This window comes from Procambarus clarkii, chromosome 21 (genome assembly GCF_040958095.1).
Source record: "Procambarus clarkii isolate CNS0578487 chromosome 21, FALCON_Pclarkii_2.0, whole genome shotgun sequence".
Classification (NCBI taxonomy): Eukaryota; Metazoa; Arthropoda; class Malacostraca; order Decapoda; family Cambaridae; genus Procambarus; species Procambarus clarkii.
The window spans coordinates 23,648,819-23,675,433 of NC_091170.1; the positions used below are offsets into that span (position 1 = coordinate 23,648,819).

A 26,615-nucleotide genomic window follows, 5' to 3' on the forward strand; every position below is an offset into this window, starting at 1 on the left:
CCTAGAAAGAGATGTTGTTGTCTTGCCTATATACTGGGTTTTTTGGAGCTTACAGTCCCCAAGAGGGCATTTGAAGGCATAGACGACGTTAGTCTCTTTAAAGCGTTCTGTTTTGTGTCTGGAGAGTTTCTCATGAGTAGGCTGGCCGTTTTTCTGGTTTTATAGTAAATTGTCAGTTGTATCTTCTGATTTTTGTCTGTACTGATAACGTTTCTATTAACAATATCTTTCAGGACCCTTTCCTCCGTTTTATGAGCTGTGGAAAGAAGTTCCTGTAAAATAGTCTAATAGGGGGTATAGGTGTTGTGTTAGTTGTCTCTTCAGAGGTTGCATGGCGTTTCACTTTCCTTCTTATGATGTCTTCCACGAAACCATTGGAGAAGCCATTGTTGACTAGGACCTGCCTTACCCTACAGAGTTCTTCGTCGACTTGCTTCCATTCTGAGCTGTGGCTGAGAGCACGGTCGACATATGCGTTAACAACACTCCCTCTTGTACAAGAGGAGTGTTGTTAACGCATATGTCGACCGTGCTCTCAGCCACAGCTCAGAATGGAAGCAAGTCGACGAAGAACTCTGTAGGGTAAGACAGGTCCTAGTCAATAACGGCTTCTCCAATGGTTTCGTCGAAGACATCATAAGAAGGAAAGTAAGTAAGTAAGTAATTATCAAAGAAGGCACCAAACCGGGAAGGCTATGTAGCACCATCAAGTACGCAAAATAATCAGAGGGCGCTAAATATCACCAAGGATGCCAATACGAGAACAAAAACGCATAAGGCGAACGATATCAAAAGTATCCGAGTCACCAAGAATTCTATCGAGGGACAGGTGACCGCGAGGGGCGGTCGGAAAGCAAGACACACGCTCGTCCTGGAAGTCAGGACATTCAAGAAGGACATGCACGACCGTAAGAGGGACAATGCAACTAGGACAATAAGGAGCAGGGCGGCGCTCCATCAAGTGACCATGGGTTAAGCGAGTATGGCCAATACGCAACCTCGCCAGAGCTGTTTCCCACCGCCGGTTACAGTGGAAGGAGGACGGCCACGAGGAAACACAACATTTAAGAGTACGGAGCTTGTTACCAGTAACAGACAACCAAGAAGCCTGCCAACGGGAAAGGACTGAGGAATGGATAACCGGGTAAAAGTCGGAATACGGAATGCCCTTGCGAGAGATGGGACAAGAGCGGACAGCTTCCTTGGCAGCAGCATCCTCACGCTCATTTAAAGACACACCAATATGGCTGGGAACCCAACAAAACTCAACCGACTTAAATTTACTGTGAACGAGAAACAGCCAATGCTGGATCTCGACAACTACTGGATGAACCGGATTAAAGGACCCGAGAGCCATGAGGGCACTACGAGAGTCAACAACAACCACAAAGGAAGACTGACAACGAGAAAGCAGGAGACGAAGAGCATAGAGAATAGCATAAAGTTCCGCTGTAAAGATGCTAGTCTCCGGAGGCAAGCGACACATATAAGTGCGATCAGGAAAAACAACAGAGTAGCCAACACCGTCCGCTGACTTAGACCCATCGGTGAAGACAGAAACGGAGCGGAAGTGAGAAGAAAAGTGCTCGAGGAAAAGGCGTTTTTAGAACCGTAGGAGGGGTAAAAGCTTTAGTGATACGGGTCAAGGATGTACAAAACCGCGGAAGAGGGGACCCTCCACGGGGGCAAAGAAGGAACAACACGAGGAGAAACATCAGAAATACGAACGGAAGAAATCCTGTAGCGAGATAACCGGACAGAAAGAGGGTGGTGAAGAGAACAGGAACCGCAGGAGGGGTAAAAGTTAAAGCACGACAGAGGCGAGAGGAAGGATGTTGCAAGGACCGTGCAAGATAGCGAAGACAGTAGCGATCACAGCGGTCCTGGAGAGACAGGAAGCCAGTGTCAACATACAAGCTAAGGATGGGAGTCGAACGAAAGGCACCCAGAACTGAGACGCAACCCAGTATGGTGCAAAGCATCAAGACGGCGAAGAGTAGAAGGAGAAGCAGACGAGTAAGCAGGGCAACCATAATCGAGCTTAGACAGGACGAGAGAGGAATGTAAAGCAAGGAGAGTGCGCCTATCTGCCCCCCAAGAAGTATGGGACAAGACCCGAAGGAGGGTAAGGGCCTTAGAGCACTCAACACGGAGGTAAGAGATATGGGGAGACCAAGACAAACGAGTGTCAAGGAATAACCCCAAAAGCTTTGCGGAATCTTTGTATTCAAGGGGATGACCATAAAGTGACAAAGAGGGACGAAGAACAACCCGTTTCCGCGTAAAAGTCATGGCACAAGTCTTAGAAGTAGAGAACTTGAAGCCATGACCTGTGGCCCCAAGACGACACGGCATCAATGGCAAGTTGAAGCCGGCGTTGAAGGAAAGGCGAATCATCACCCTGACAACAAAGGGTAAGATCATCGACATAGAGAGCGGAGAATACACCAGAAGGAAGAGAGGAAAGAAGACCATTGAGGGCAACCAGAAAAAGAGTAGTGCTCAGAACACTACCCTGGGGCACACCTTCGTATGGCTGAAAGAGGGAGAGAGAGCGGTACCAAGGCGCACCCGAAAGGAACGACGAGAGAGGAAGCTGCGGAGAAAGAGAGGGAGATGACCACGAAGGCCAAAAGAATGAAGTTGAGATAGGATATGATAACGCCAATTGGTGTCGTAAGCCTTTTCTAGGTCCAAAAAGGACGGCAACAACGGAGGTCTTCGCAGCAAAAGCAGTACGAATATAGACCTCCAAGTTCACCAGGACATCTGTCGTGCTGCGGCACTTGCGGAAACCAAATTGAGAAGGGGAGAGGAGGTGATGGTGTTCCAGGAACCACATCAGACGAACGTTAACCATACGTTCAAAGAGTTTGCAGACACAACTTGTGAGAGCAATAGGGCGAAAGTCCTTTGGGGAAGTACCCAGAGACCCCGGTTTGCGAACAGGGAGGACAACGGCATCGAGCCAGTCCTCAGGGACTGACGACGACTCCCAGATCCGATTATACAGACTCAGGAAATACTGAGACGTGCTCGGAGGGAGATGGCGAAGCATCTCATAATGAATACCATCGGAGCCCGCCGCCGTAGAACCGCAGAGGGCCAGGCAGAACGAAGTTCAGAGAGAGAGAAGGGATCATTATAGGGAAGCTGAAGATGAGTGCAGAAATCTAAAGGACGAGACTCAAGGACAGGTTTACGAAGAAGGAAAGATTGGGGAAGATGAAGACCAGAGCTAACAGAAGAAAAGTGGGAACCCAGTTCGGAAGCGACCTGCAACGGGTCCGCCACAAGAGTATCATGGAGGTGAAGGACCGGTGAACATCGGGAACCGAACTTACCCGCTATCTTGCGGATACGCTTCCAGATCTGGGCCAGAGGGGTTTCGGACGTAATTGTTGAGACGTAAGATGCCCAACATTCACGTTTAGCCGTACGGATGGCCCTACGGGCCACCGCACTCGCTTTCCGAAAGAAAAGAAAAGAATCGGTCGTCTGCCTACGGCGGTGCTTCTTCCAGGCTGCACGCTTACAGCGGACAGCCCGAGCACAGTCCGCATTCCACCAGGGAACGCACTTCCGTGGACCCCGAGAGGAAGAGCGAGGGATAGAGCGGAGGGCAGCGTCGAAGACAGTGTCATGAAAAAGGAGGAGAGCGCGAGAGAGGGGCAGAAGGGAGAGGTCAGAGAGAGTAGCACTGAGGGAAAATAGGGTCCAGTCCGCCTTAGCAAACTGCCACCTAGGGAAAGAGAGGGAAGGGCGAAAAGAGAAAAAGGAAACAAGGATGGGGAAATGATCACTTCCATGGAGGTCATCAAGAACCTGCCACGTGAAATCTAAGTAAAGAGAAGAAGAGCAGAGAGAAAGATCAAGACAAGAAAGGGTGCGAGTTCGAGAGTCCAAATGAGTGGGCTCACCAGAATTCAGAAGAGACAGGGTAGAAGAGAGGAGAAACGGCTCAAGGAGGCGACCCCGGGTATTCGTCAGAACGTCACCCCAAAGAGAATGACGACAATTGAAGTCACCCAGCAGGAGCACAGGCTCCGGCAAGGAGTCTAGGAGGTGTTTCAAATCAGGAAGAGAGAGCGGGACACTCGGGGGGAGATAAATGGAACAAACTGTGTACCATTTCCCCACAAAGATACGAGCAGCAGAACAATGGAGAGGCGAAGGAAAAAGTAAAGGAACAAAGGGAACATCAGCCCGAATCAAGAGAGCAGAAGAATTAGAAGCCCCAGCAATGGCTGGGGGGGGGAGAGAAAGGAATAGCCACGAAAACGACCAGGACGAGCACCAAGCATTGGCTCCTGGAGACAGACACAAAGGGGCGAAAACCGCGAAACCAGAAGTTGGAGTTCGAGGAAATTGGCGTAATAACCTCGAACGTTCCATTGAAGAATGGACAACGACGAGAAGAGAAAGGACAAAAACAGAGAACAAGGAAGAAACAAAGGCGAAAGACCAACAGAGCACGTTAAAGAATATCAGGGTCGGGATCAGGGTCAGCAAAGTCAGGGTTAGGGGGCATGGGTAAACTGAGCAAAGACGGAGGGAAGGAAACGGGAGAACAGATCAGAGGTGGGCGGGCAGGGTCCGGAGGAGGAGGAGGAGGAGGAGACAACGGAGAGGAGCAGTCAAGGACAGCAGCAGGAAGAGGGGAGTAGAAAGAGGGGAGCGCACCCCAGCAAGAGCAGCAACCGAAAGGGAAGCAGGGGCCAAAGAAACCTCCATAGCAGGAACAGGGGGCGCAAGCACTGAAACGGGAGGGGAAGGAGCAACAGAGCCAGAAGGAGGAGCTGAGGAAGAAAGCGAAGCCTTCTTACCCGCCGGGGAAGAGGAAGGAGAGGATCCAGGATTACGCTTCTGACTTAAAGAGACCGGTGTCCCAGCAACCACGTACCGGGCAACGGATTCCAGTGTCTCAACAGGAGAAGCCGAACGAGAGCACACACGACGGCCGTTAGGAGAGCGATGGACATCCGCCCGCACCGACAGGCGGTGGGGAGAGCCGATAGATGGAGGAAGAGGATGGGAAGGAGGATCGGAGGGGGACGAGGAAGAAGACACAGAAGACACGACAGACCGGGTAGAAGGAAGGGGAACCCCAGACAGAGGATCCTTCGGGAGAGAACCCAAAGGGACAGAGGAGGGGGCAGTGGGCGCATCAGGGTCCAAGGCCCGGAAACGGTTGTGAGTCTGAGGAAGGCGGGAAGGACGAGGAGAGGAAGAGCGCAACACGTGAGCATAAGAGATATTAGCATAAGGCGGGAGCCGGCGAACCTGGCGCCTCGCCTCAGGAAAAGATAAACGCTCCCGGTGCTTCAAGTTGAGGACGGCTGCCTCAAGCTTGTAATGGACACACGCACGGGAGAAGGTAGGATGGGCCTCACCGCAGTTGAGGCAACGAGCCCTGGGAGAAGTGCACTCCGACTTAGAGTGACCTTCGCCACCACACAAAGGACAGAGAGAGACAGTCCCGGAGCAGCGGAGGGCACCATGCCCAAACCTCCAGCACTTGTTGCAGAGCGAGGAGAAGGAATGTACTCCTGGACAGAGCACCTGGCACCAGCAAGAATGACAGAGGGTGGAAGGGTCCTACCATCAAAGGTAATCTTCACAACCCGGAGGGGTTGACGGCGACTACCACGAGGGGGACGAGTAAACGTGTCCACCTGGAGAATAGAATGGCCCTGGGCAGCGAGGATATGTCGAATATCGTCGTGGCAGTCGCGCAGGTCCCGAACACCGGTCGCAACATGGGGCGGGAGCAAAATAGTGCCAACACTGGCATTCAACTGAGCGTTCTTCGAGACCCGAACGGGGGTCTCGCCAAGGCAGGATAAGGCAGCCAAGCGGAAGCAGCATCCTGAGAAGGAGCAGCAACGACACGTGTACCGAGACGAGTGGGGTTGAAAGTAATGGAGGCATCCACGGAATCAATGAGATGTCGATGGAGGGAGAAATCGTCAGGAGGCGCAGAATCAAGAGGGAGGAGATCAAAATATTTGGCCCATGAAGCGGGACCAAACAAGGCTTGATAGGTAGCAGAACTGGAAGGAATCGAGCGAGGGGCGGCCGTGACGAGGACGGCGGTGAGAACCCCCAGAGAGAGAGGGGTAAAAGGCGCAGTAGTTACAACTAGAGAAGGAGCCGCGCCAGGGGACGAGGTAGTCACCACTGGGGGCTTGGGGCTCGACCCAACCACAGAGGAGGGAGGGGAGCCAGAGGAAGGAGTCAGAGAGGCCAAAGGAGGAGCAAGGTCGGGGCCCAATGCAGCGGAGGCTACAGAGCCCGGTCTTCCCAATACGGACTGACTCGGGGGCTTGGTCGCCCACCCCACGAGCCTGAGAAGGTAAACCAGAAGAAGCCGAAGCAGGGGTAATCATCTTGACGAAAGAAGAATTCACTCACGAATGTGCCCCCACACCCACCATGGAGCCACAATTAGAGGCAGGACACCCAACAAGAAGCTATCGCCGATCTTGTCGGGGCCTCCTAGGGGTGCGTCGCGAGTATACGCCCCACAAACGCCACCTTAAGAAACCGACAGTCCGTCGAGATCGGGTTCAGTGACGAAGTGGGGATTGACAATAAAAGGTTCCCCTCGCTCTCGACGTCGGGTACTGCAGTTCTACGGGTGCATGAGTATGCCTCCTCAAGCACCCGGGCGTCAAAATAGAAGAAGTCCAAGGGAAGAACCAGAACGAGCAAAAGGTCGGCAGGAAACGGCAAGCAGATAGGAGAAGAGGGGGGAGAAAACGAAACAGAAGGAAAAGGAAAAGATGCCCAGCAGAATTGGAGAGGACGGCAGCAGGAGCACAAGGCTAGAAAAGGACAGAAGACTGTCCCAAGGAGCATCACACTCTGGCAGCCGCCCACTAAGCCCCCACACGGCGACAACGAGCTGAGCGGGGAGGGGGTCATAAGAAGGAAAGTGAAAAGCCATGCAACCTCTGAAGAGACAACTAACACAACACCTATACCCCCTATTAGACTATTTTACAGGAACTTCTTTTCCACAGCTCATAAAACGGAGGAAAGGGTCCTGAAAAATATTGTTAATAGAATCGTTATCCCTACAGACAAAAATCAGAGGATACAACTGACGATTACTATAAAACCAGAAAAACGGCCAGCCTACTCATGAGAAACTCTCCAGACACAAAACAGAACGCTTTAAAAGAGACTAACGTCGTCTATGCCTTCAAATGCCCTCTTGGGGACTGTAAGCTCCAAAAAACCCAGTATATAGGCAAGACAACAACATCTCTTTCTAGGCGTTTAACGATGCATAAGCAACAGGGCTCCATTAAGGAACATATAATCTCTTCCCACAACCAAACCATCGCCAGAGAAATCCTAGTAAACAACACAGAAATCATCGATAGATACAGCGATAGCAGGCGGCTTGACGTTTGCGAGGCACTACACATCAAGAAGTCAACACCAGCAATCAACAGCCAATTATTGCACAAACTATATTCTACCCACCTCAAGACTCCGCTCCAATATAGAAGCATCAAGAAATATGGACCAATTGGTTTTCTACAAACACTTCTATTCAATATCCATTGTTTCGTGTTCTGTCTTGTGTTGATGAAATTAATACCCTATTAATACCATCTTGTTCTGTCTTGTGTTGATGAAATTAATACCCTATTAATGCCACATCTTGTTCTGTCTTGTGTTAATGCCACATCACCCCTTCCACCTCACTCAAAGGTAGATATATAATCGGAGATGCGTAAGTTCTATTCAGTTGTGTATTTGTGAACTAAAGTCTTTGAAAATGTAATATATATATATATTATATATATATATATATACATATATATATATATATATATATAAGAAGGTACATTGGGTTTGTGAGGGTATATAGCATGGAGTTTACATTCTTGTAAAGCAACTAGTATGTGCAGCGTTTCGTGCAGGTTCTTAATCTAACCGATAATTTTAAGTGGGTATATTCTAGCCAAATTTATAAAATGATAACAAGTACATTACAAGAAAAAAAATGAGAGAGATTAGTAGGTGTTTTAGCACATCGGTAGCTCTGATTGATAGCACTGACAGCTTGATTGGTAATTTGACAAACATTAATTGGCTCAATACAGGATATTGATAGCATATATAAGACGACAGCAATGATCACAATGGTAAAGTTGTTTGGCTTAGGAACATAAAGATTGGGACTTGGTAGCACTAGATACATTACAGTTTTTAAGCACAAGGTAGAAAACTATGTGTTACGGCCCTCTCGGGACGCAACGGGGTCCTTACTCTGATGTTGTTAGAGGAAGATATATGTATCCGTTCCCAAGCCAGTATTGGCTATCAAGGGATGAGATCCGTGACGCAATTAACTTAAAGGGAGTAGGGAAAGAAAGCTAAGAACTTAATATTATAATTATTACCATCACCTATTAAATATATAAAAATCAAACGTGCACAGGGGGAGGGTATTAACACTATACAAGGGGATTAATCCTTCATCGTGGTCTTCTGCTGAAGACGCTGGTGCCACACCACTTGTGCCGAGTCCTTGGTGCTTTCTTCGTGGCCTCACGACGTGTCCTCTGAGAATGCCGAGCCTACCCGGGCCACAGGTCAGCCAAAACACAGGTCCACTGGGGGCACCGTCGTGGAGGCCGTCAACCACACGTCCAGCTGGTCTGCTGGCAGGTACTGAGCCACCAAGGCTGGTACGGCCACTCCACGAACGATAATAAGGGGTACGCCCTAGACAGGAGTCTCGTGTGATATCACCAATCACCCTCCTGTCCTCAATACCCCAGTGGATGATCGTCTCCAACAGTCGGTCCCGGGCAAATCCTTTCACTGCCACTCCACTGGCAGGCTAACACACCACAGTGTTCTTCCGGGGGGACGACGTCACAACAGCTGCAGCAAACTTCACAGTATGGAGACTGGCTGCCTCGGGTAGACTGACTCCAATTCCATCACAGTGGTCCCAGGTCGGCTCTGTAAGCAGACACGTCATCAATAACCGGGACACTAATACACCACACTTACGGGCTCGGGCACAAACACCTGACGTATCCAGTCCATAGATGGCGCTGTCGTCGGAGCACCACCTCACCAGAGGTCAGGAGCGGCGGTGTTGAGCGCGGAACCAGACTGGAAACTGGTCCTCGAGGCCAGTACACGCTGTCCTCACCAGGTGTCGTCGTCCGTTTGGCGGGGGTTTCGGGAGCTGACTCACAGATGGCGTGGTTGTCACTGCTCCAGGCTCGGACGCTGGATCCGGGTTCGTAACACTATGAAGATGAAATTAGGTACTTTTTGGATTTGTTTTTGAATGAGGCAAAAGTTGGACAGCTTTTCAGGTGGCATTACTTCCAAATTTGCCCAAATATGCAATAAATGAAAACTGGTTCGATTTCATTCAATCTTTTTTGACGAGTTGTACATAAAAAGAGCTTCATCTGGCCCAAGTCTCAGCATCGAAGCATAAATAGGAAGGGAGAAAAAAAATATTGAAGTAGATGCCAAAATTATTCCAAAATGGTCAAAAACTATTATCAAACACAGTTTTAACTGAAATCATATCTATGACTCTCAGATATCACAATGGCATATGTTAAAAAAGTATTATAATTAGTTTTATTATAAAAAAATTAAGTTAATTTTTTTTCATTTTTTTTTTATCGGACGATTTGCATGAAACTTATACACCGGACTGCACATAAGCCTATCTGTAAGGGTGTCAATTTTGGAGAAAACTGGTTGATGTCAACCTCAGCCACAGATGGCAGCACCTTAGACTATTATTTTCGTATTCATTTTCAAGTAACATAAACGTTCAAATAACTTTTTCATTTTTTATTAAATTTACATGAAACTTAAACCTTATATGTAAAGTGTATGTCTCTAAACACCAACTTAGCGTTTTTTCCTAAGTTCATTTATTGATTTTATAATAGCAATAAACATGACATATTTGCATAAATTTTGGGGGGAACTTTGAATATTTGTATTAGAAACTCCCTAAGTTGGGATCCATTATTATATGCTAATGTGTCAGAAACGTGTTATAGAATGATTATATCTGAAAGGTGTGTTTGTTTATTTATACTTGAAAATGTGTAAAACTCGTTGAAAAAAAAAGAATCTCCCTTTCTATTTACGCTGCAGTACTGAAACTTGAAACAATTGCAGCCCTTTTCATATACAACTAGCCAAAAAATATTGGTTGACATTGAACAACTTTTCCAAAATCATTCGAATGGCCCCTTAAAAATATTAGGGAGTGAGTTCCATAGACTAGGTCCCTTTATTTGCATAGAGTGTTTAAATAGATTAAGCTTGACTCTGGGGATATCAAAGAGATATTTTTTTCTGGTGTGGTGATAATGGGTCCTATTACATCTGTCCAGGCAGAGTTTCAGAACAGGGTTTGCATTTAAGTACAGGGTTTGCATTTAAGTACAGGGTTTTGTAAAGTAATTGACACAAGAGAATGTGTGTGGAGTAAGTTTATGTTTAGTATGTTTAGGGATTTAAACAAGGGGGCTGAATGTTGCCTGAAAGCAGAGTTTGTTATTATTCTGGTAGCAGATTTTTGCTGGGTGATGATGGACTTGAGGTGGTTTGCAATGGTTGAACCCCATGCACAGATACCATAATTAAGATAGGGAGAGATTAGTGTATAATATAGTGAGAGAAGAGCAGACTTAGGTACATAATATCTGATTTTGGAGAGTTTACCAACTGTGTTTGAGACTTTCTTAGTTATGTGTTGTGTGTGGGTGCTGAAGTTGATTCTCTTGTCTAGGAATAGGCCAAGAAACATTTTATCATTTTTATTACTGATGTTAACATTGTCTATCTGAAGCTAAATTGCATTTGTTGATTTGCTTCCAAATAAGATGTAGTAAGTCTTTTCTATGTTTAGTGTTAGTTAGTTGGTTGACTTTAAGTGGACTTTTTTAATTCATTATTCACAACATTATTTAATGTGCTTGGGTAAGGGTCTGAGTAGATGAGGGTAGTATCATCAGCAAACAATATAGGTTTAAGAATGTTAGAGTCATTAGGCAGATCATTGATGCATATAAGAAATAGGAGAGGTCCTAAGATGCTGCCCTGTGGCACTCCAACGGTTAATGGTAGAGTGGGAGAGGTTATATCATTGATGGCTACACATTGCTGTCTATCACTATGATAAGATCGGATATAGTCCAGGGCAAGCCCTTGGATTTCATTATGATGGAGTTTAAGTGAGAGGTAGTTGTGATTAACAGTATCAAAGGCCTTTCTCAGGTCAATGAAGAGTCCAATCGGAAACTCATTTTTGTCTAGAGCTTAGTAGATTATATCAAGGAGACTAACAATTGCATTATTGGTACTCTTTTGGGCACGGAAGCCAAACTGACAGGGGCTGAGTATGTCGAATTTTACGAGGTATTAATAGAGCTGTTTGTAGATAACTTTGTTTAAATATTTTTGATAGTATGGGTAGGTTTGATAATGGTCTATAAATGTTTATGTCTGCCGAATTGCCTCCTTTAGGAATTGGCGTTACTCTTGCTTTTTTAAAGATATCAGGGAAGGTATGACACTCTAGAGATTTGTTGAACAGCAGAGCTGTTCAACAAATCGATTGTTGGTGGCACAAGGGCATGGGAGGCGCTCTTGTATACAATGGATGGTATTTCACTGATGTTCCCAGTTTTGGTTTTTAGTGAGTGTATGATGGACACAACATCTGTCGGGCTCACTGGTGAAAGGAGAAGATGGTTTGGATAGCTGCCTGAGAGATGTGTTAATGAGAGACTGAGTCTGTGGAATTTTTCTGGCAAGGTTAGCACCAACCAATGAAAGGAAGCTATTAAATTCATTTGCCATTTCTAAATCAGTTGCAGGTGTATAGCCACCCAGTTTTATCTGCTTGTTTAGTTCCTAGGATGTTAGAGATGGTTTTCCATGTGCTTTTTATGTTGTCTTTTGCTTCTTTGAATCTATTTTTATAAAAGGAAAGTTTCGCTTTTCTTATGATACTGGTAAGCATTGATGAGTACCTTTTAACTACTTATTTTGTAACTAGGCCAATCCTAAGTTTCTTTCCATATTCAGGTTTCTTGTTGATTGATTTGAATATGCCACTTGTGAGCCACGGAATGTTTATTCTTTTATCGGTTACTTGCTTTGGTAAGGAGGGGACAATAAGTGTCGTAGAGCCTTAGAGTTTTGGAGAGGAAGAGATTAGCTAATGAATTTATATCCTGTGTATTATTGAATTCAAATTCCCAGTTAATATTGTGAAGAGCATTTGAGAGGTGCCTATAGCTGCTTCACTGTGAAGCCTGAATGTAAATTTCTTGCTTTCTGGTGTTGTTATGTCCATGTTTGCTCTGACGAAGGTAGGATAGTGGTCAGTTGTTCTGTCATAGGTTATTCCAGATGTAAGGAGAGCTGTTATGTTAGTCCATAAGTGATCCAAGGGAGTGGCAGATGTTTGAGTGACTCGGGTGGGCTTTGTGATTGTGGGGATTAAAATACTGGAGTTCATGCTGTTAAGGAAAAAGTCGACTTGAGGGCTATTTTGTTGACCCAGGTCAATATTGAAGTCTCCTCCTAAAATGATGTGATTTTTGTTGAGATTGTTGTTTATGATAAGATTCCTTAGGTTATCTGAAAATGAAGCTATATTAGTATTGGGAAATCTTTCGATAGTCAAGGAGGATATAGGGATTTACTTGAGAACTGGGCAAAGGTATATTCACAATAGTCATCTCTATCACTAATGACACTATTGCAGATGAAGGTATCTTGGTAATATATAGCTGTCCCACCTCTTTTTTTATTAGGCCTACAGTTGTGAATGGCTTTATAACCAGTTAAGTTATAGAGTTGAGTTCTTTTTTTACTTAGCCAGGTTTCTGTTAAAATAATGAATGATAATTTAGTACCTAGTGCTGTGAGTAGTGCATTTATATCATCAAAATGTTTACCAAGTGATCTGACATTTTGGATGTAAACTGATAAGGAGGTGCTATTTTGGAGTTTGTTTATTGCTTATTATCAATAAACATAAACATAATAATAAATTATTATTTGTTTATTGTTTATTTATCACCTGCCATAATGATGATAAATAGGCTGATTGGTGTAGATATGAGACAGAAGATTTAGATCAGGATCAATATCAGTATGCATGCAGATGCAATGGGGTCTCAATGCAATAAGACAAGTAATTACAGAACAGTTAAATACAAAATTTGCTGTAAATATAAAGTAACTATAGCAAAACACAACAATAAATGCAAATACAATATAATAGAAACAATTAGAATTAAAATAAAGATCACCGTAGATAGCCAGGAAGGATACAGAAGTTAGATAAAAAGATAAAAAAACAAAATCAGTAAGGACTGAAACGATTAATGTATAATAAAAAATAATAAGACAAATAATAATTATAAAGTAAAATAATGTTAAAGATAATTAACTTTAAATAGCTTAGTTATGATCCTATAATTAGTATGAACTTAAGAAAACAAAATGAGCTCAATTAATTAATTCCAATAAATGACATTCAAATCAAATTACAATTAAATTTAAAAATAACAGGGTAAGGGTATACATATGAATAAGATTTTACTATGATATTGAGGTAATGCAAGTACATGGAAACTTTACTGATTAGTTAGGAACTTTTATGGATGAGAAAGCATTTGGTAACCGATAAGTCAAAGATAACAGTTTGGACAAGGTTAGGATAGATTAGGTTAGGCTCAGTCACTCATGATTTATTTTCAGTATTGGCATTGGGTGGATTCTGGTTTTTAGACATACCACAATCATTAAAGCAGGCCAGTAGTTGTTGGTCACACCTAATTTCATATCTTTTCCCCTGTTCTTTCCTTCTTAACAATGATCGTTCTGTTCGTTGTGTAGCTTTGCTTGATAACACTAGGGTTTTGTTTGTGAATTTGACCAAGCCTGAAGAGGAGGGATTCACGCTGCTTGGTAAGGCACTCATTTAACTTAAGGCGTTGTTCACACTCCACTCACAGTTTCGATTAAGACATACACTTATTTCTTAAACTAGTATATTATTGTTGATACATATTAATGTGTGGTTTTACACTACCAACAATGGTTTCACGGAAGATTAAAGGCTATAACTAAGCTTTTACATCCATGGAGTTGACGCTACTCACCATGAGGTGAGTAGCCTCTTGCTTATTTGTGTGTGAGCGAGTGTGGCATTGCAATGTTGTGGCGACAGTGTGATCACACACTCCTCTCATAGTGCCAAGACCCGTTAATAACTTAAATCAAGTGTTTTACTGTTGCTGCACACTGTACGTGCAGTTTACAACGCCAATCAGGTCCATAGATGTTAAACAGTGGCAAATAAAGCAGATTGAACTTCCTGGAATATCCTCATGGTGGAAGAGCAATATTTACTACTGTTGTGACAGCGTTTGGACACTGATGCAATCCATTCAAAGCGAGCATCATTTACCCCGCCTTTTTTATTGATCCATCTATACTATATTTAACCAAATATATTTGGCTAAACAATTATTTATTACGTATATATATTTATTTTGGCATATTACAATGATATGCTTATAGCTTTTAGATGAAATTACATATCTTGATATGGATTTATTATGAAGGCTTTCCTGATATGGAGTTCACAAAATGGTCGTTTTATGGTGGCTTGACATTCTCTGTCTCGAGAGAACTTGGCTTATTATATAAATAGCCATGCCTGGCCCTTGTGCTTTCATCGACCATTATTAAGACATGTTATGCTATAATGTTGGTGGAAAAGATTCCACATCAATGAGTATGTCGTAGTGGTCAAGTAGCCGTGATAGGCACGATCTTCCAGCTCTAAATCCATGTTAGCCTGGGTTGTGAAATACATTAGTCTCCATAACACTGGTGAACTGACTCCTGATCATTCTCTCAAATACTTCGATTGTGAGATGTTAGTGCAACTGGTCTATAATTCTTTGCCAATGTTTTGTTCCCTCCCTTGTGTAGCGGGGCTGTGTGATGATGTAAGCGCATCTGGTATCTCTCCCATTACTTATCTACTGACTTTTAAATTCTTTGTCGAACCGGGCCTTGAAGTTGAGGATGGAGGTAGCTTGACAACTTCCTCTTTTAAATTATTCCACTTGTTAACTACCCATGCATGATACAGGTTCTTTCTTACGTCCCTTAGCTCATTTACATTTCCAGATTCCAGCTATGTTCTCTTGTCCTGCTATATCTCAAATTGAAGAGGCTATCGTTGTCCTCCTTATATCCACCCCCCCCCAGTATCTTGTAAGTTGCGATCATATCCCTTCTGTTTCTTCTGTCTTCTAGGGGTTGTGAGATATACTTCCATTAGCCAATACTCGCAGCTTTACCCTCTTACCTCTTACACCAATCTTTTTGCAAACTTTTGTACTTTTTCCGTGACTATGTTTCACAAGGTGTTGATTCCATAGCAGTGATGCATATTCCAGTATTGGTCTAACAAAAGTTTTGTAGATTGTTTTGAAGGACTCCTTATGCAGTTTGCTAAACAATATTTTTATATTTACCAGTGTCATATATGCTGCCTATGTTATCCTGTTTTTGTGTTCCGGTGTTAGCGTCGGAATTATATCCACTCCTAGCCGCCTCCGGCGGCAACAATCAAATCAAATCCAAAATCCTTCATTTTCTTTCTGATTCCTGAATATCTTTCTGATATTCCTTCGCCCTAATGTGCAGATACCTTCTGGTCTCCTCTCTTTCTTTTCGATCTTCATTACTGTACACATGTTGCGATTGAATTCCAGTAGTCATTTGTCTGACCACTCTTGGAGCTTGTCAAGGTCCTCCTATAACTTTTTACAGTTTACATATCTTTTCACGTCATCATTATCTGTTTTAACAGTCGTTATCTACAAACATTGACATGTCTGAACTCATTTCCTGGGGGTAGGTCGTTAACATAAATGAGGAACAGCAGCAGTCCCAGGACACAGCCTTGTGTCACCTCACTTGTTGCATTTCTCCAGTTTGAAACTTCCTCTCTGACTGTGACTGCTTTCTGTCCTTCAGATATTCCCTTACACAGTTCACTGTTTTCCCAGTTGACCTAGACTGTTTCTCCATCTCATACAACAGTCATTCGCGGGGAACAGTGTCAAATGCAATTTTAAAGTTTTTAAAAATAAAATCTACCGAGGCTTCTTATTCCTATCACATTTTAATAACCATGTCAAAAAACTCAGTTAAGTTTGTTAAGCACGACTTTCCTTCTAAATTCCATGCTGATTTTTTCTCACATAGTCGATTCTTTCAAGATACTCCTCCGTTCTCAACCAAATTACTTTCACCAGCACTTTACAAGGAATACATTGTACCAGTTGATTGATTGTTGAGAGGCAGGACCAAAGAGCCAAAGCTCAACCCCCTCAAGCGCAACTAGGAGAGTACATTGTCAGTGACACTGGTCTGTAGTTTACTGCCTCCTTTCTATCCCTTTTGTTGAATATTGCAACTACGTTTGCCTTTTTCCTGACATCTGTAAGACTTCTTATCTCAAGCATTTTATTAAAGATTTTAGATGACAGGTGACAGTATTTCTGCAGCATCTTTCAGCAGCCATGGCAAGGCTAGGTCTGGCCATATGATTTTGTCATATAGTTCCCCATCATTTTGTTTTCACTTCTTCCACAGCCACTACGATGCCATCCAGCATTTCCTCTTCCTTTGGTCTCTTGCAGTCTTGGTCTCCACGCTGGTTTTAATGTAAAAACCTAAAATCTTCATTGAGTTCCTCACATACCTCCTTATTAATGTCTGTAAGAGCTCCCCTTGTTTTTTCAATCTGAGTACATGGTCTCGCACTTTCGTTTTTCTCCTTAAATGCCTATAGAATAAAGGCATATATATTCTATAGGGGGCTGTGTAGCCAATATAGATTGACATATGTATGACATATGTACGTTTACGCGCATTTAGTGTTTATATGGTTAACTAGTGTACCACTGAATGCCATAGTATCCCAGCAATGTCACATTTTTTGTAAGTATTTTGCTGTTCATTCACACTCTCTCTGCCTCCTTTAGACATATTGTTCTCAAATGTATTTCTTCAAGGTATGGTAACCAGAAATTCTTTATACAAAAAATAGAAATTTTTTTCAATAATTATACCTATGAACCGAGTATTTTTTAGGTAATAAATCATTTTAACTAACATACAAGTCAGTCACACACTACCTAACATAAGTGAAAAACACTTTTCTTACTATCTCGCCTACTCTCAGCCCATCTTCCGATTATGGGGAGGTAAATATAACAGCACAAGTAAGCAGGCGATGAGTCACAATAACGTGGCTGAAGTATGTTGACCAGACCACACACTAGAAGTTGAAGGGACGACGACGTTTCGGTCCGTCCAGGACCATTTTCTAGTCGATTGAGAATGGTCCAGGACGGACCGAAACGTCGTCGTCCCTTCAACTTCTAGTGTGTGTGGTCTGGTCAACAGCACAAGTAAGTGTAATTATGTACTATTCCTAGCAGTCAGGAATTGTACTTATTTTCACTTAATACTAAACCGTACTGTCAAATATATTGTGAATATTTGAGTTTACATTAAAAGCTGAATAGAAAACCACGACCTAACTTAACCTTCTTTGTGTGTGAGGACAAGCAATTTATTGCGTCGTAATTACAATTAGTACTTAACCTATAGCTATATTGATATTACAATTTTATAAATCTAATAAAACAAAACTAAAATACTTCAATCAATTGTAAAGTAACTCAGGATTTTTCAATTTTTTTTATAAAATCTTTATTGTTTAATAAAACTGAAGAAAATTCAAAATATTTAAAACTTTTATATAGAGAACAGCACTGAAAACTTCATCCTAAAATTCTGAGTGTCTTAACAGAAAACGAGGAGAACCCTCGTTTTCACTGGTCAGGACCCAAGCCCTCAACCCTCTCCTCTGGTCAGGTCCGCAGCCCTAAACTCTCTCCACACATCAGGTTCCCACACCACAACCCTCTCCACTGTTCAGGTCCCCAGCCATCAACCCTCTCCTCTGATCAGGTCGACAGCCCTCATCCCTCTCCACTGGTCAGGTTCTCACACCTCAACCCTCTCCACTGGTCAGGTTCCCACACCTTAATCCTCTCCACTGGTCAGGTTCCCAGCCCTCAACCGTCTCCACTGGTCAGGTCCCAAGCCCTTAACCCTCTCCTATTGTCAAGTTGCCCGCCCTCAACCCTCTCCACTGGTCAAGTTCAAACACCTCAACCCTCTCCACTGGTCAGGTCCCCAGCTCTCAACCCTCTCCTATTCAATTTATTTGGGAGCGAGTTCATTCCCTAGGTCCCTTTATAGAGTGTTTACACAGATTAAGCTTGACTCTGGGGATATCAAAGAGATATTTATCACTGGTATTACTGGTGATAAAGCGTCCTATTACATCTGTCCATGAAGAGTTTCAGAGCAGGGTTTGCATTTAAGTACAGGGTTTTGGAAATTAATTTGACACAAGAGAATGTGTGGAGTGAGTTTATGTTTAGCATGTTTAGGGATTTAAACAAGGGGGCTGAGTGTTGTCTGAAGGCAGAGTTTGTTATTATTCTGATAGCAGACTTTTGCTAGGTGATGATGGACTCGAGGTGGTTTGCAGTGTTTGGACCCCATGCACAGATATCACAGCCCTCCTATTGTCAAGTTCCCAACACTCAACCCACTTCATTGTTCAGGTCCCAGGCCCCCAAGTCTGGTAAGGGCCCAAGCCCTCAACTCTCTAGACTGGAAAGGTCGCCAGCACTCAACCCTCTCCACTGGTCAGGTCCCCAGCCTCCATTCCTCTCCTCTGGTCAGGTCTCGATACCTCATCCCTCTCCACTACTCAGGTCACCAGCCCTCAACCTTCTCTACTGAACAGGTTCTCAGCAATCAACCATCTCCAATGCTCAGGTCCCAAGCTCTCAAACGTCTCTATTGTTTAGGTCCCAGGCCCCCAACTCTCTTCTGGTAAGGTCCCAAGACCTCAACCCTCTCCACTGTTCAGGTCTCCGGCCCCCAACCCTCTCCTAAGGTAAGGTCCCAGGCATGAAACCCTCTCCACTGGTCAAGTACTCCTGCCGCCATCCCTCTCCACTCGTCAGGACCCCAGCCCTCAACCGTCCCCACTTGTCAGGTCCAAAGCCCTCAGCTATCTCTACTGGTCAGGTTCCCAGCCCCCAACCCACTCCTCTGTTAAGGTCCCCAGCCCTCAACCCTCACCACTGGTCATGAACCCAACCCTTAACCCTCTCAACTCGTCAGGTCCTCAGCCCTCAACACTCTCCATTGGTCAAGTCCGCAGCCTTCATCCCTCTCCACTGCTCAGGTCACCAGCCCTCAACTCTCTCTACTGGTCAGGACTTCAGACCTCAACCCTCTCCATCGGTCAGGTGCCAAGCCCTCAACCCTTTCCATCGGTCAGGAACCAAGCTCTCAACCCTCTCCACTGGTTTGGGCCGAACCCCTCAACCTTCTCTAATGGTCAGGTCCCTAGTCTTCAACCCTCTCCAATACTCAGGACTCCAGCCCTCAACTCTCTCCACTGGTCAGATATCAGCCCCCAACCCTCTCCACTGGTTAGGACTCTAGCCCTCAACCCTCTCCACTGGTCAGGAATCCAGCCCTCAACCCTCTCCACAAGTCAGAGCCTCAGTCCTCAACCCTCTCCACTGGTCAGGACTCCAGCCCTCAACCCTCTCCACTGATCAGGATTCCAGCCCTCAACCCTCTCCACTGGTTAGGTCCCCAGCCCTCAACCCTTTCCCCTTGTCAGGTCGCCAGCCCTCAACCCTCTCCACTGGTTAGGTTCCATGCCCTTAACGCTCTCAACTGGTCAGGTCTTAATTCCTCAACCCTCTCCACTGATCAGGATTCCAGCCCTCAACCCACTCCAATAGTCAGGTCCCCATACCTCAACTCTCTTTACTGGTTAGGTCCACAACTCTCAACCCTCTCCTCTGGTCTGGACTCCAGCGCTCAACCCTCTCTACTGGTCAGGTCCCCAGCCATCAACTCTCTCCACTGATCAGGTCCCAAGCCCTCATCCCTATCCACTGGTCAGGTTCCTTGCCCTCAACCCTCTCAATTTGTCAGGACTCCAGCCCACAACCCTCTCTACTGGTCAAGTCCCCAGCTCCTAACCCTCTCCACTGGTTAGGAATCAAGTACTCAACCCTCTCTACTGGTCAAAACGCCAGCACTTAACCCTTGCCACTGGTCAGGTCCCCCAGCCCTTAACCCTCTCCACTGGCTAGGTCCCTAGCTCTTAACCCTCTCCACTGGCTAGGTCCCTAGCCCTTAACCCTCTCCACTGTTCAGGACTCTAGCCCTCATCCCTCTCCACTGGCTAGGTCCCTAGCCCTTAACCCTCTCCACTGTTCAGGACTCTAGCCCTCAACCCTCTCCACAGGCCAGGTCCCAAGCCATTAACCCTCTCCACTGGTCAGGACTCTAGCCATCAACCCTCTCCACTGGTCCGGTTGCCAGCCCTCAACCTTCTCCACTGGTCTGGTTCCCTGATCTCAACCCTGTCAACTGGTCAGGTCCCAATCCTTAAACTCTCTCTTCTGGTAAGGTTCCAAGCCCCTCAACCCTCTTTACTGGTCACGTCCCCAGCCTTCAACCCTCTCCAATAGTCAGGACTTCAGCCTTCAACACTCTTCACTGGTCACGTCCCCAGTCCTCAACCATCTCTACTTGTCAGGTCTCCAGCCCTGAGCCCTCTACACTGGTCAGGCAACCAGCCCTCAACCCTCTCCACTGGTCAGGACTCCAGCCCTAAACCCCCTCTACAGGTCAGGTCCCCAGCCCTCAACCCTCTGCGCTGGTTATAACTCTTGCCCTCTATGCTCTCCACTGGTCAGGTCCCACAGCCCTCAACCCTATTTACTGGACAGGACTCCAGCCCTCAACCCTCTCCACTGGTCAGGTCCCCCAGGCCTCATCCCTCTCCACTGATCTTGTCTTCAGTCCTTAACCCTCTCCACTGATCTTGTCTTCAGTCCTTAACTCTCTCCACTGGTCAGGTCCCCATCCTTCAACCCCCCTCCACCGATCAGGTTCCCAGCCCTCAACCCTAGCCACTAGTCAGGTCTATAGACCTCATCTCTCTCCACTGAGCAGGTCCCGAACATTAAACCCTCTCCACTGGTCAGGTCCCAAGCCCTCAAACCTCTCATCTGTTCAGATTCCAAGTTCTAAGCCCCCTCGACTGGTTAGGTCCAAGCCCTCACTTCTCTCTTCTGGTCACGTCACCAGCCCTCAACCCTCTCCACTGGTCAGGTCCCCATCCCTAAACCCTGTCCGCTGGTCAGGTTCCCTGCCCTCAACTCTTTCCTCTGGTAAGGTCACAAGCCCTAAACCCTCTCCTCTAGTCAGGATTCCAGACCTCAACCCTCTCTACACGTCAGATCCCCAGCTTCCAATCCTCTCCACTTGTCAGGACTCCAGCCCTCAACCCCCTTCACTGGTCAGATCTCCCGCCCTTAACCCTCTCCACTGGTCAGGACTCCAGCCTTCACCACTCTTCACTGGTCTGGTTCCGAGCCCTCAACCCTCTCCTCTGGTCAGGATTCCATCCCTCAACCCTCTCTACTGGGTAGGTCCCAAGTTTTCAACCCTCACCACTAGTCACGACTCCAGCCCTCAACCCTATCCAATGGTCATGTCCCCAGCCCTCAATCCTCTCCACTGGTCAGGTCCTAAACCCTCTACCCTCTTCACTGGACAGGACTCCAGCAATTATCCCACTTCACTGGTCAGGTCCCCAGACCTCAACCCTCTCCACTGGTCATGTCCCCAGCCTTCAATCCTCTCCCGACTGGACAGGTCCCAAGCCATCAACCCTCTCTACTGGTTCGGTTCCCCTGGTCTCAATCCTCTCTCTATTGGTCAGGTTCTCTGTCTTTAACCATCACTACTGGTCATTTCCCAAGCCATCAACCCTCTCTACTGGTTAGGTTTCCTGCTCTCAATCTGTCGGAAAACCTGACACCATTTACTAATATTAAATACAATAGGCAGATAATATTGCTGCTGTTGTATACATAAGTTAACCCATAGAAAATGTAGTTTGTAGTGGAATTTTCCATCAATAGAAAACGGGATATCATTGCCACATAGCGCTATAAATTCACCAGCTATTCTGTTGGGAATTATTGTTAATACAGTAGTCTTTGGACTTATAATAACATAAAAACATCTCATATGAATTACCTTAATTATCTGTACCAAAATAGAGTAAATGGGACCCTTCTATCACTTATTGACATCTGGACAAGGAGAGCTAGGCGTCAGTGGTGGGAGGTCAGCCATTGTATAAGATCAAGTCGCTGTGGAGCCAATTCAGCTTCAATAATTCTCTTGGACGAAGTGTTACGGAGATCAAATTAGTGCTTCTACCATCATCAACACGCAGTCCACATCTATACACGGGAAGTGTCTTACCGAAACCCGGTTTATCTAATTATTTCTGGCCAGTTAATGTTAAGTAGATGTAGGGCGAACCGATTAGGACACTAGACAAGCCACTAAACCCAGGTAATTAATCCTTGGTTCATATCTAATAATGTAACAGTGTTTTCTCTGATAAAGCAGTCATATATTAGGATTCCGGCTTACAGCTAGTGCCCTTTGACAGGAAAAAGAAAAGGAAGCAAGAATTAATTTTGGTACATCAGTTACTAGAGAGTTAGAAGCAAGCCTCACACGAGGATTATTTGGTGTCTACATCCTAGTTATACCTGGTGGATAAAGCCTGCTGTACAATAAAATAAGGCCTCTAAATTTATTTACTAATACATGTAGTTTAATTAATACTGTAGTTTGATTAGCTGCATATACTTAAATTTAATATAACCCCCCCCCCCCGCTAATATGTATGGATCGATTTGTGAGACTATTGCAGGTATACAATTCACTACACATCATATAAATTGCTATCGAAATATATAAATTAACGTATCTTTAAATTCTATATAAATTCATATAAATTAAATAAATATAAATCTCATAGATCGGTTCCCACATAACCCTCTCTATTGGTCAGGTTCCCTGCCTTCAACCATCACTACTGGTCAGGTCCAAAGCTCTCAGCCCTCTCAACTGGTCAGGGCCCCAGCCCTCATCCCTCTTTACTGGTCAGGTCCCCAGCCCTCAACCCTCTCCACTTATCAGATTCCAATCCCTCAACTCTATCCACTGGTCAGCTTCCCTGCCCTCAACCATCTCCCCTGCTCAGGTCCTCAACCCTCAACCCTCTACACTGGTCAGGTCCCCAGCCCTCAACCGTCTCTACTGGTCAAGTCCCTAGCTCCCAACCCTCTCCACTTGTCAGGACTCCAGCCCTCAACAATCCTCCTCTGGTCAGGACCCCAGCGTTCAAACCTCTCCACAAGTCAGGTCCGAAGCCCTCCACCCTCTCCACTGGTCAGGTACCTAGCCCTCAACCCTCTCTACTGGTCAGGTCGCCAGCCCTAAACCCAATCAACTGGTCAGGTCGACAGACCTCAACTCTCTCCACTGGTCAGGTCTCCAACCCAAAACCCTCTCCACTGGTCAGATCCCCAGCCCTCAACCCTCGTCACTAGTCAGGTCCCCAGCCATCCACCTTCTCCACTGGTCAGGAATTCAGCCCCTCAACCCTCTCCACTGGTCTTGTCCCCAGATCTCAACCCTCTCTCTGACCAGGTCCCAAGCCCTCAAACCTCTCACCTGGTATGGTTCCAAGCCCTAAACAACCGTCCACTGCTCAGGTCCCAAGTCCTCAACCCTCTCCACTGGTCAGGTCCCCAGCCCTCACCCATCTCCAATTGTCAAGACTGCAGACCACAATCCTCTCCACTGGTCAGGTCCCCAGCCCTCAGCCCTCTTCACTGATCAGGACTCTAGCCTTTCAATATCACCACTTGTCAGGTCCTCAGCACTCAACCCTGTCCACTGGTCAGGTCCCAAGCCCTCAACAATTTCCACTGGTCAGCTAGGTCCCCAGTCCCTCAACCCACTCCACTGGTCAGGACTCCAGCCCTCAACCCTCTCCACTGGTCAGGTCCCCAACCCTCAAACCTCACCACTGGTCAGGTAACCAGCCCTAAATCCTCTCCACTGGTCAGGTCCTCAACCCTCAACCCTCTTCACTGGTCAGGTACCTATCCCTCAAGCCTTACTTATTATTAGGTACCTAGCCCTCAAGCCTCACTTATTATTAGGTACCTAGCCCTCAACCCTCTCCACCGATTAGGTTCACTGCCCTCATCCCCCGCCACTGGTCAGGTCCACAGAACTCAACTCTACCCACTGATCAGGTCCCAAGCCCTAAACCCTCTCCACTGGTAAGGTCCCCAGCCCTCAATCCTCTCTACTGGGTAGGTCCCCAGCTACCATCCCTCTCCAATTCTCAGGGCACCAGCCCTCAACACCCCCTTCATCGGTCAGGTCCCCAGCACTTAACCCTCTACACTGTTCAGGACTCCAGCCCTCAACCCTCTCCACTGGTCTGGTACCAAACCCTAAACCCTCTTTACTGGTCAAGACCCTAGACCTAATCCCTCTCCACTGGTTAGGTCCGAAGCCCTCAACCCTCTCCACTGGTCAGGACTCCAGCCCTCAACCTTCTCCACTTGTCATGTCCTAAGGCATCAACCCTTTCTACTGGTCAGGTCCCCATCCCTCAACCTTCTCCACTGGTCAGGTCCCCAGCTCCAAACCCTCTCCACTTGTCAGGACTCCAGCCCTCAACCCTCTCCACTGGACAGGTCCCAAGCCCTCAACCCTGTCCACTGGTCAGGTCTCAAGCTCTCAACCCACTCTACTGGTCAGGATTCCAGCCCTCAACGCTCTCCATTGATCAGGTCACCATCCCTCAACCTTCTCCACTGGTCTGGACTCCAGCCCTCAACCCTCTCCACTGGTCAGGTCCCAAGCTCTCAACCCTCCCCACTGGTCAAGTCCCAAGGCCTCAACCCTGTCCACTGGTCAGGTCTGAAGCTCTCAACCCACTCTACTGGTCAGGATTCCAGCCCTCAACGCTCTCCATTGATCAGGTCACCATCCCTCAACCTTCTCCACTGGTCTGGACTCCAGCCCTCAACCCTCCCCACTGGTCAAGTCCCAAGGCCTCAACCCTCTCCATTGGTCAGGTCCCCATCCCTCAACCCTCTCCACTGGTCAGGTCCCAAGCTCTCAACTCTCTCCACTGGTCAGATCCAAAGCCCTCAACCCTCTCCAATGGTCAAGTCCCAGGGCCTCAACCCTCTCCATTGGACAGAACTGCAACCCTCAACTTTCTCCACTAGTCAGGTCCCAAGCCCTCAACCCTCTTCACTGATCAGGAGTCCAGCCTTCAACCCTCTCTACTGGTAAAGTCTCCAGCTATCAACCCTTTCCACTGATCAGGACTCCACCCCCACAAATCTCTCCAGTGGTCAGGTCCCCAGCCCTCAACAATCTCCACTGCTTAGGTCCCCAGCCCTCAACCCATTCCACTGGTCAGGTCAAAAGCCCTCAACCCTCTCCACTATTCTGGACTCCAGCCCTGACCCCTCTCCACTGATCAGTTCCCCAGCCTACACCTTCTCCACTGGTCAGGTCTCCCAGCCCTCCACTTTCTCCACTGGTCTGGTCTCTAGCTGTCGGAAAACCCGACACCATTTACTAATATTACATTCATCAGGCAGATAATATTGCTGCTGTGTTGTATAAACAAGTTACTCATAGAAAATATAGCTTGTAGTGGAATTTTCCATCAATAGAAAACGGGATATCATTGCCACGCAGTATTAAACATTCACCAGCTATTTGTTGGGAATTATTCTTAAATACATTAGTCTTTGGACTTTTACCATCATAAAAACATTTTATTTTAATGAACTTAATTATCAGTATCAAAATAAAGTAAATGTGACCCTTCTATCACTTACTGACATCTAGACAAATAAGCCAGTAGAGTGAGGAAGAAGTGGTCAGCCATTGTTGTTAGACCAGAGACGTGGAGCAAATTCAGCTCCTATAAATTCTCTTGGACGAAGTGTTATGGAGACCAACGTTCTGACATCATCAACACGCTGTCAACAATCACAAGGGAAGTGTTTTTCCAAAACCCGTTTATCTAATCATTTTTGGCCATTAATGTTAGGTAGATATTGGGCGAACCGGTGAGAACACAAATGAGCGACTCAATAAAGGTAATTAAGCCTTGGTCCTTATCATATCTATTGTACAGTGTTTTCTCTGATATAGCTGTCATATATTAGGATTCTGGCTTTTCAGCTAGCGCCCTTTGAAAGGAACAAGAAGAGGAAGCAAGACTTGATTCATCAGTTACTGGGTGATGGAAGCTAGCCTCAAACGAGGATAATTTGGTGTCTACGTCCTAGTTATACCTGGTGGACTAAGCCTGCTGTACAATAAGATAAGGAACCTCCTCAATGTATACCAATATATGTAGTTTTATACTCTAGTTTGATTGGCTGCATATATATAAATTTAATATAAACCCCCCCTAATGTGTCAGGATTGATTTGTGAGATTATTGCAGAAATACAGTCCACTTAACA

At 45.9% G+C, this 26,615-nt stretch overlaps 1 protein-coding gene across 1 annotated transcript in view; it reads left to right on the forward strand.

Moving 5' to 3' along the window:
• LOC138367207 (proline-rich protein 36-like) overlaps positions 1-25,422 on the forward strand; it is a 36,819-nt gene extending 11,397 nt beyond the window's left edge. Inside the window, exons 3-5 of the mRNA XM_069328613.1 lie at positions 19,231-19,704; positions 23,817-24,141; positions 24,720-25,422. Of these exons, the coding sequence (XP_069184714.1) occupies positions 19,231-19,704; positions 23,817-24,141; positions 24,720-25,422 (1,502 nt within the window). The remainder of the gene's footprint in view (positions 1-19,230; positions 19,705-23,816; positions 24,142-24,719) is intronic.
• Positions 25,423-26,615: the final 1,193 nt, after the last annotated feature.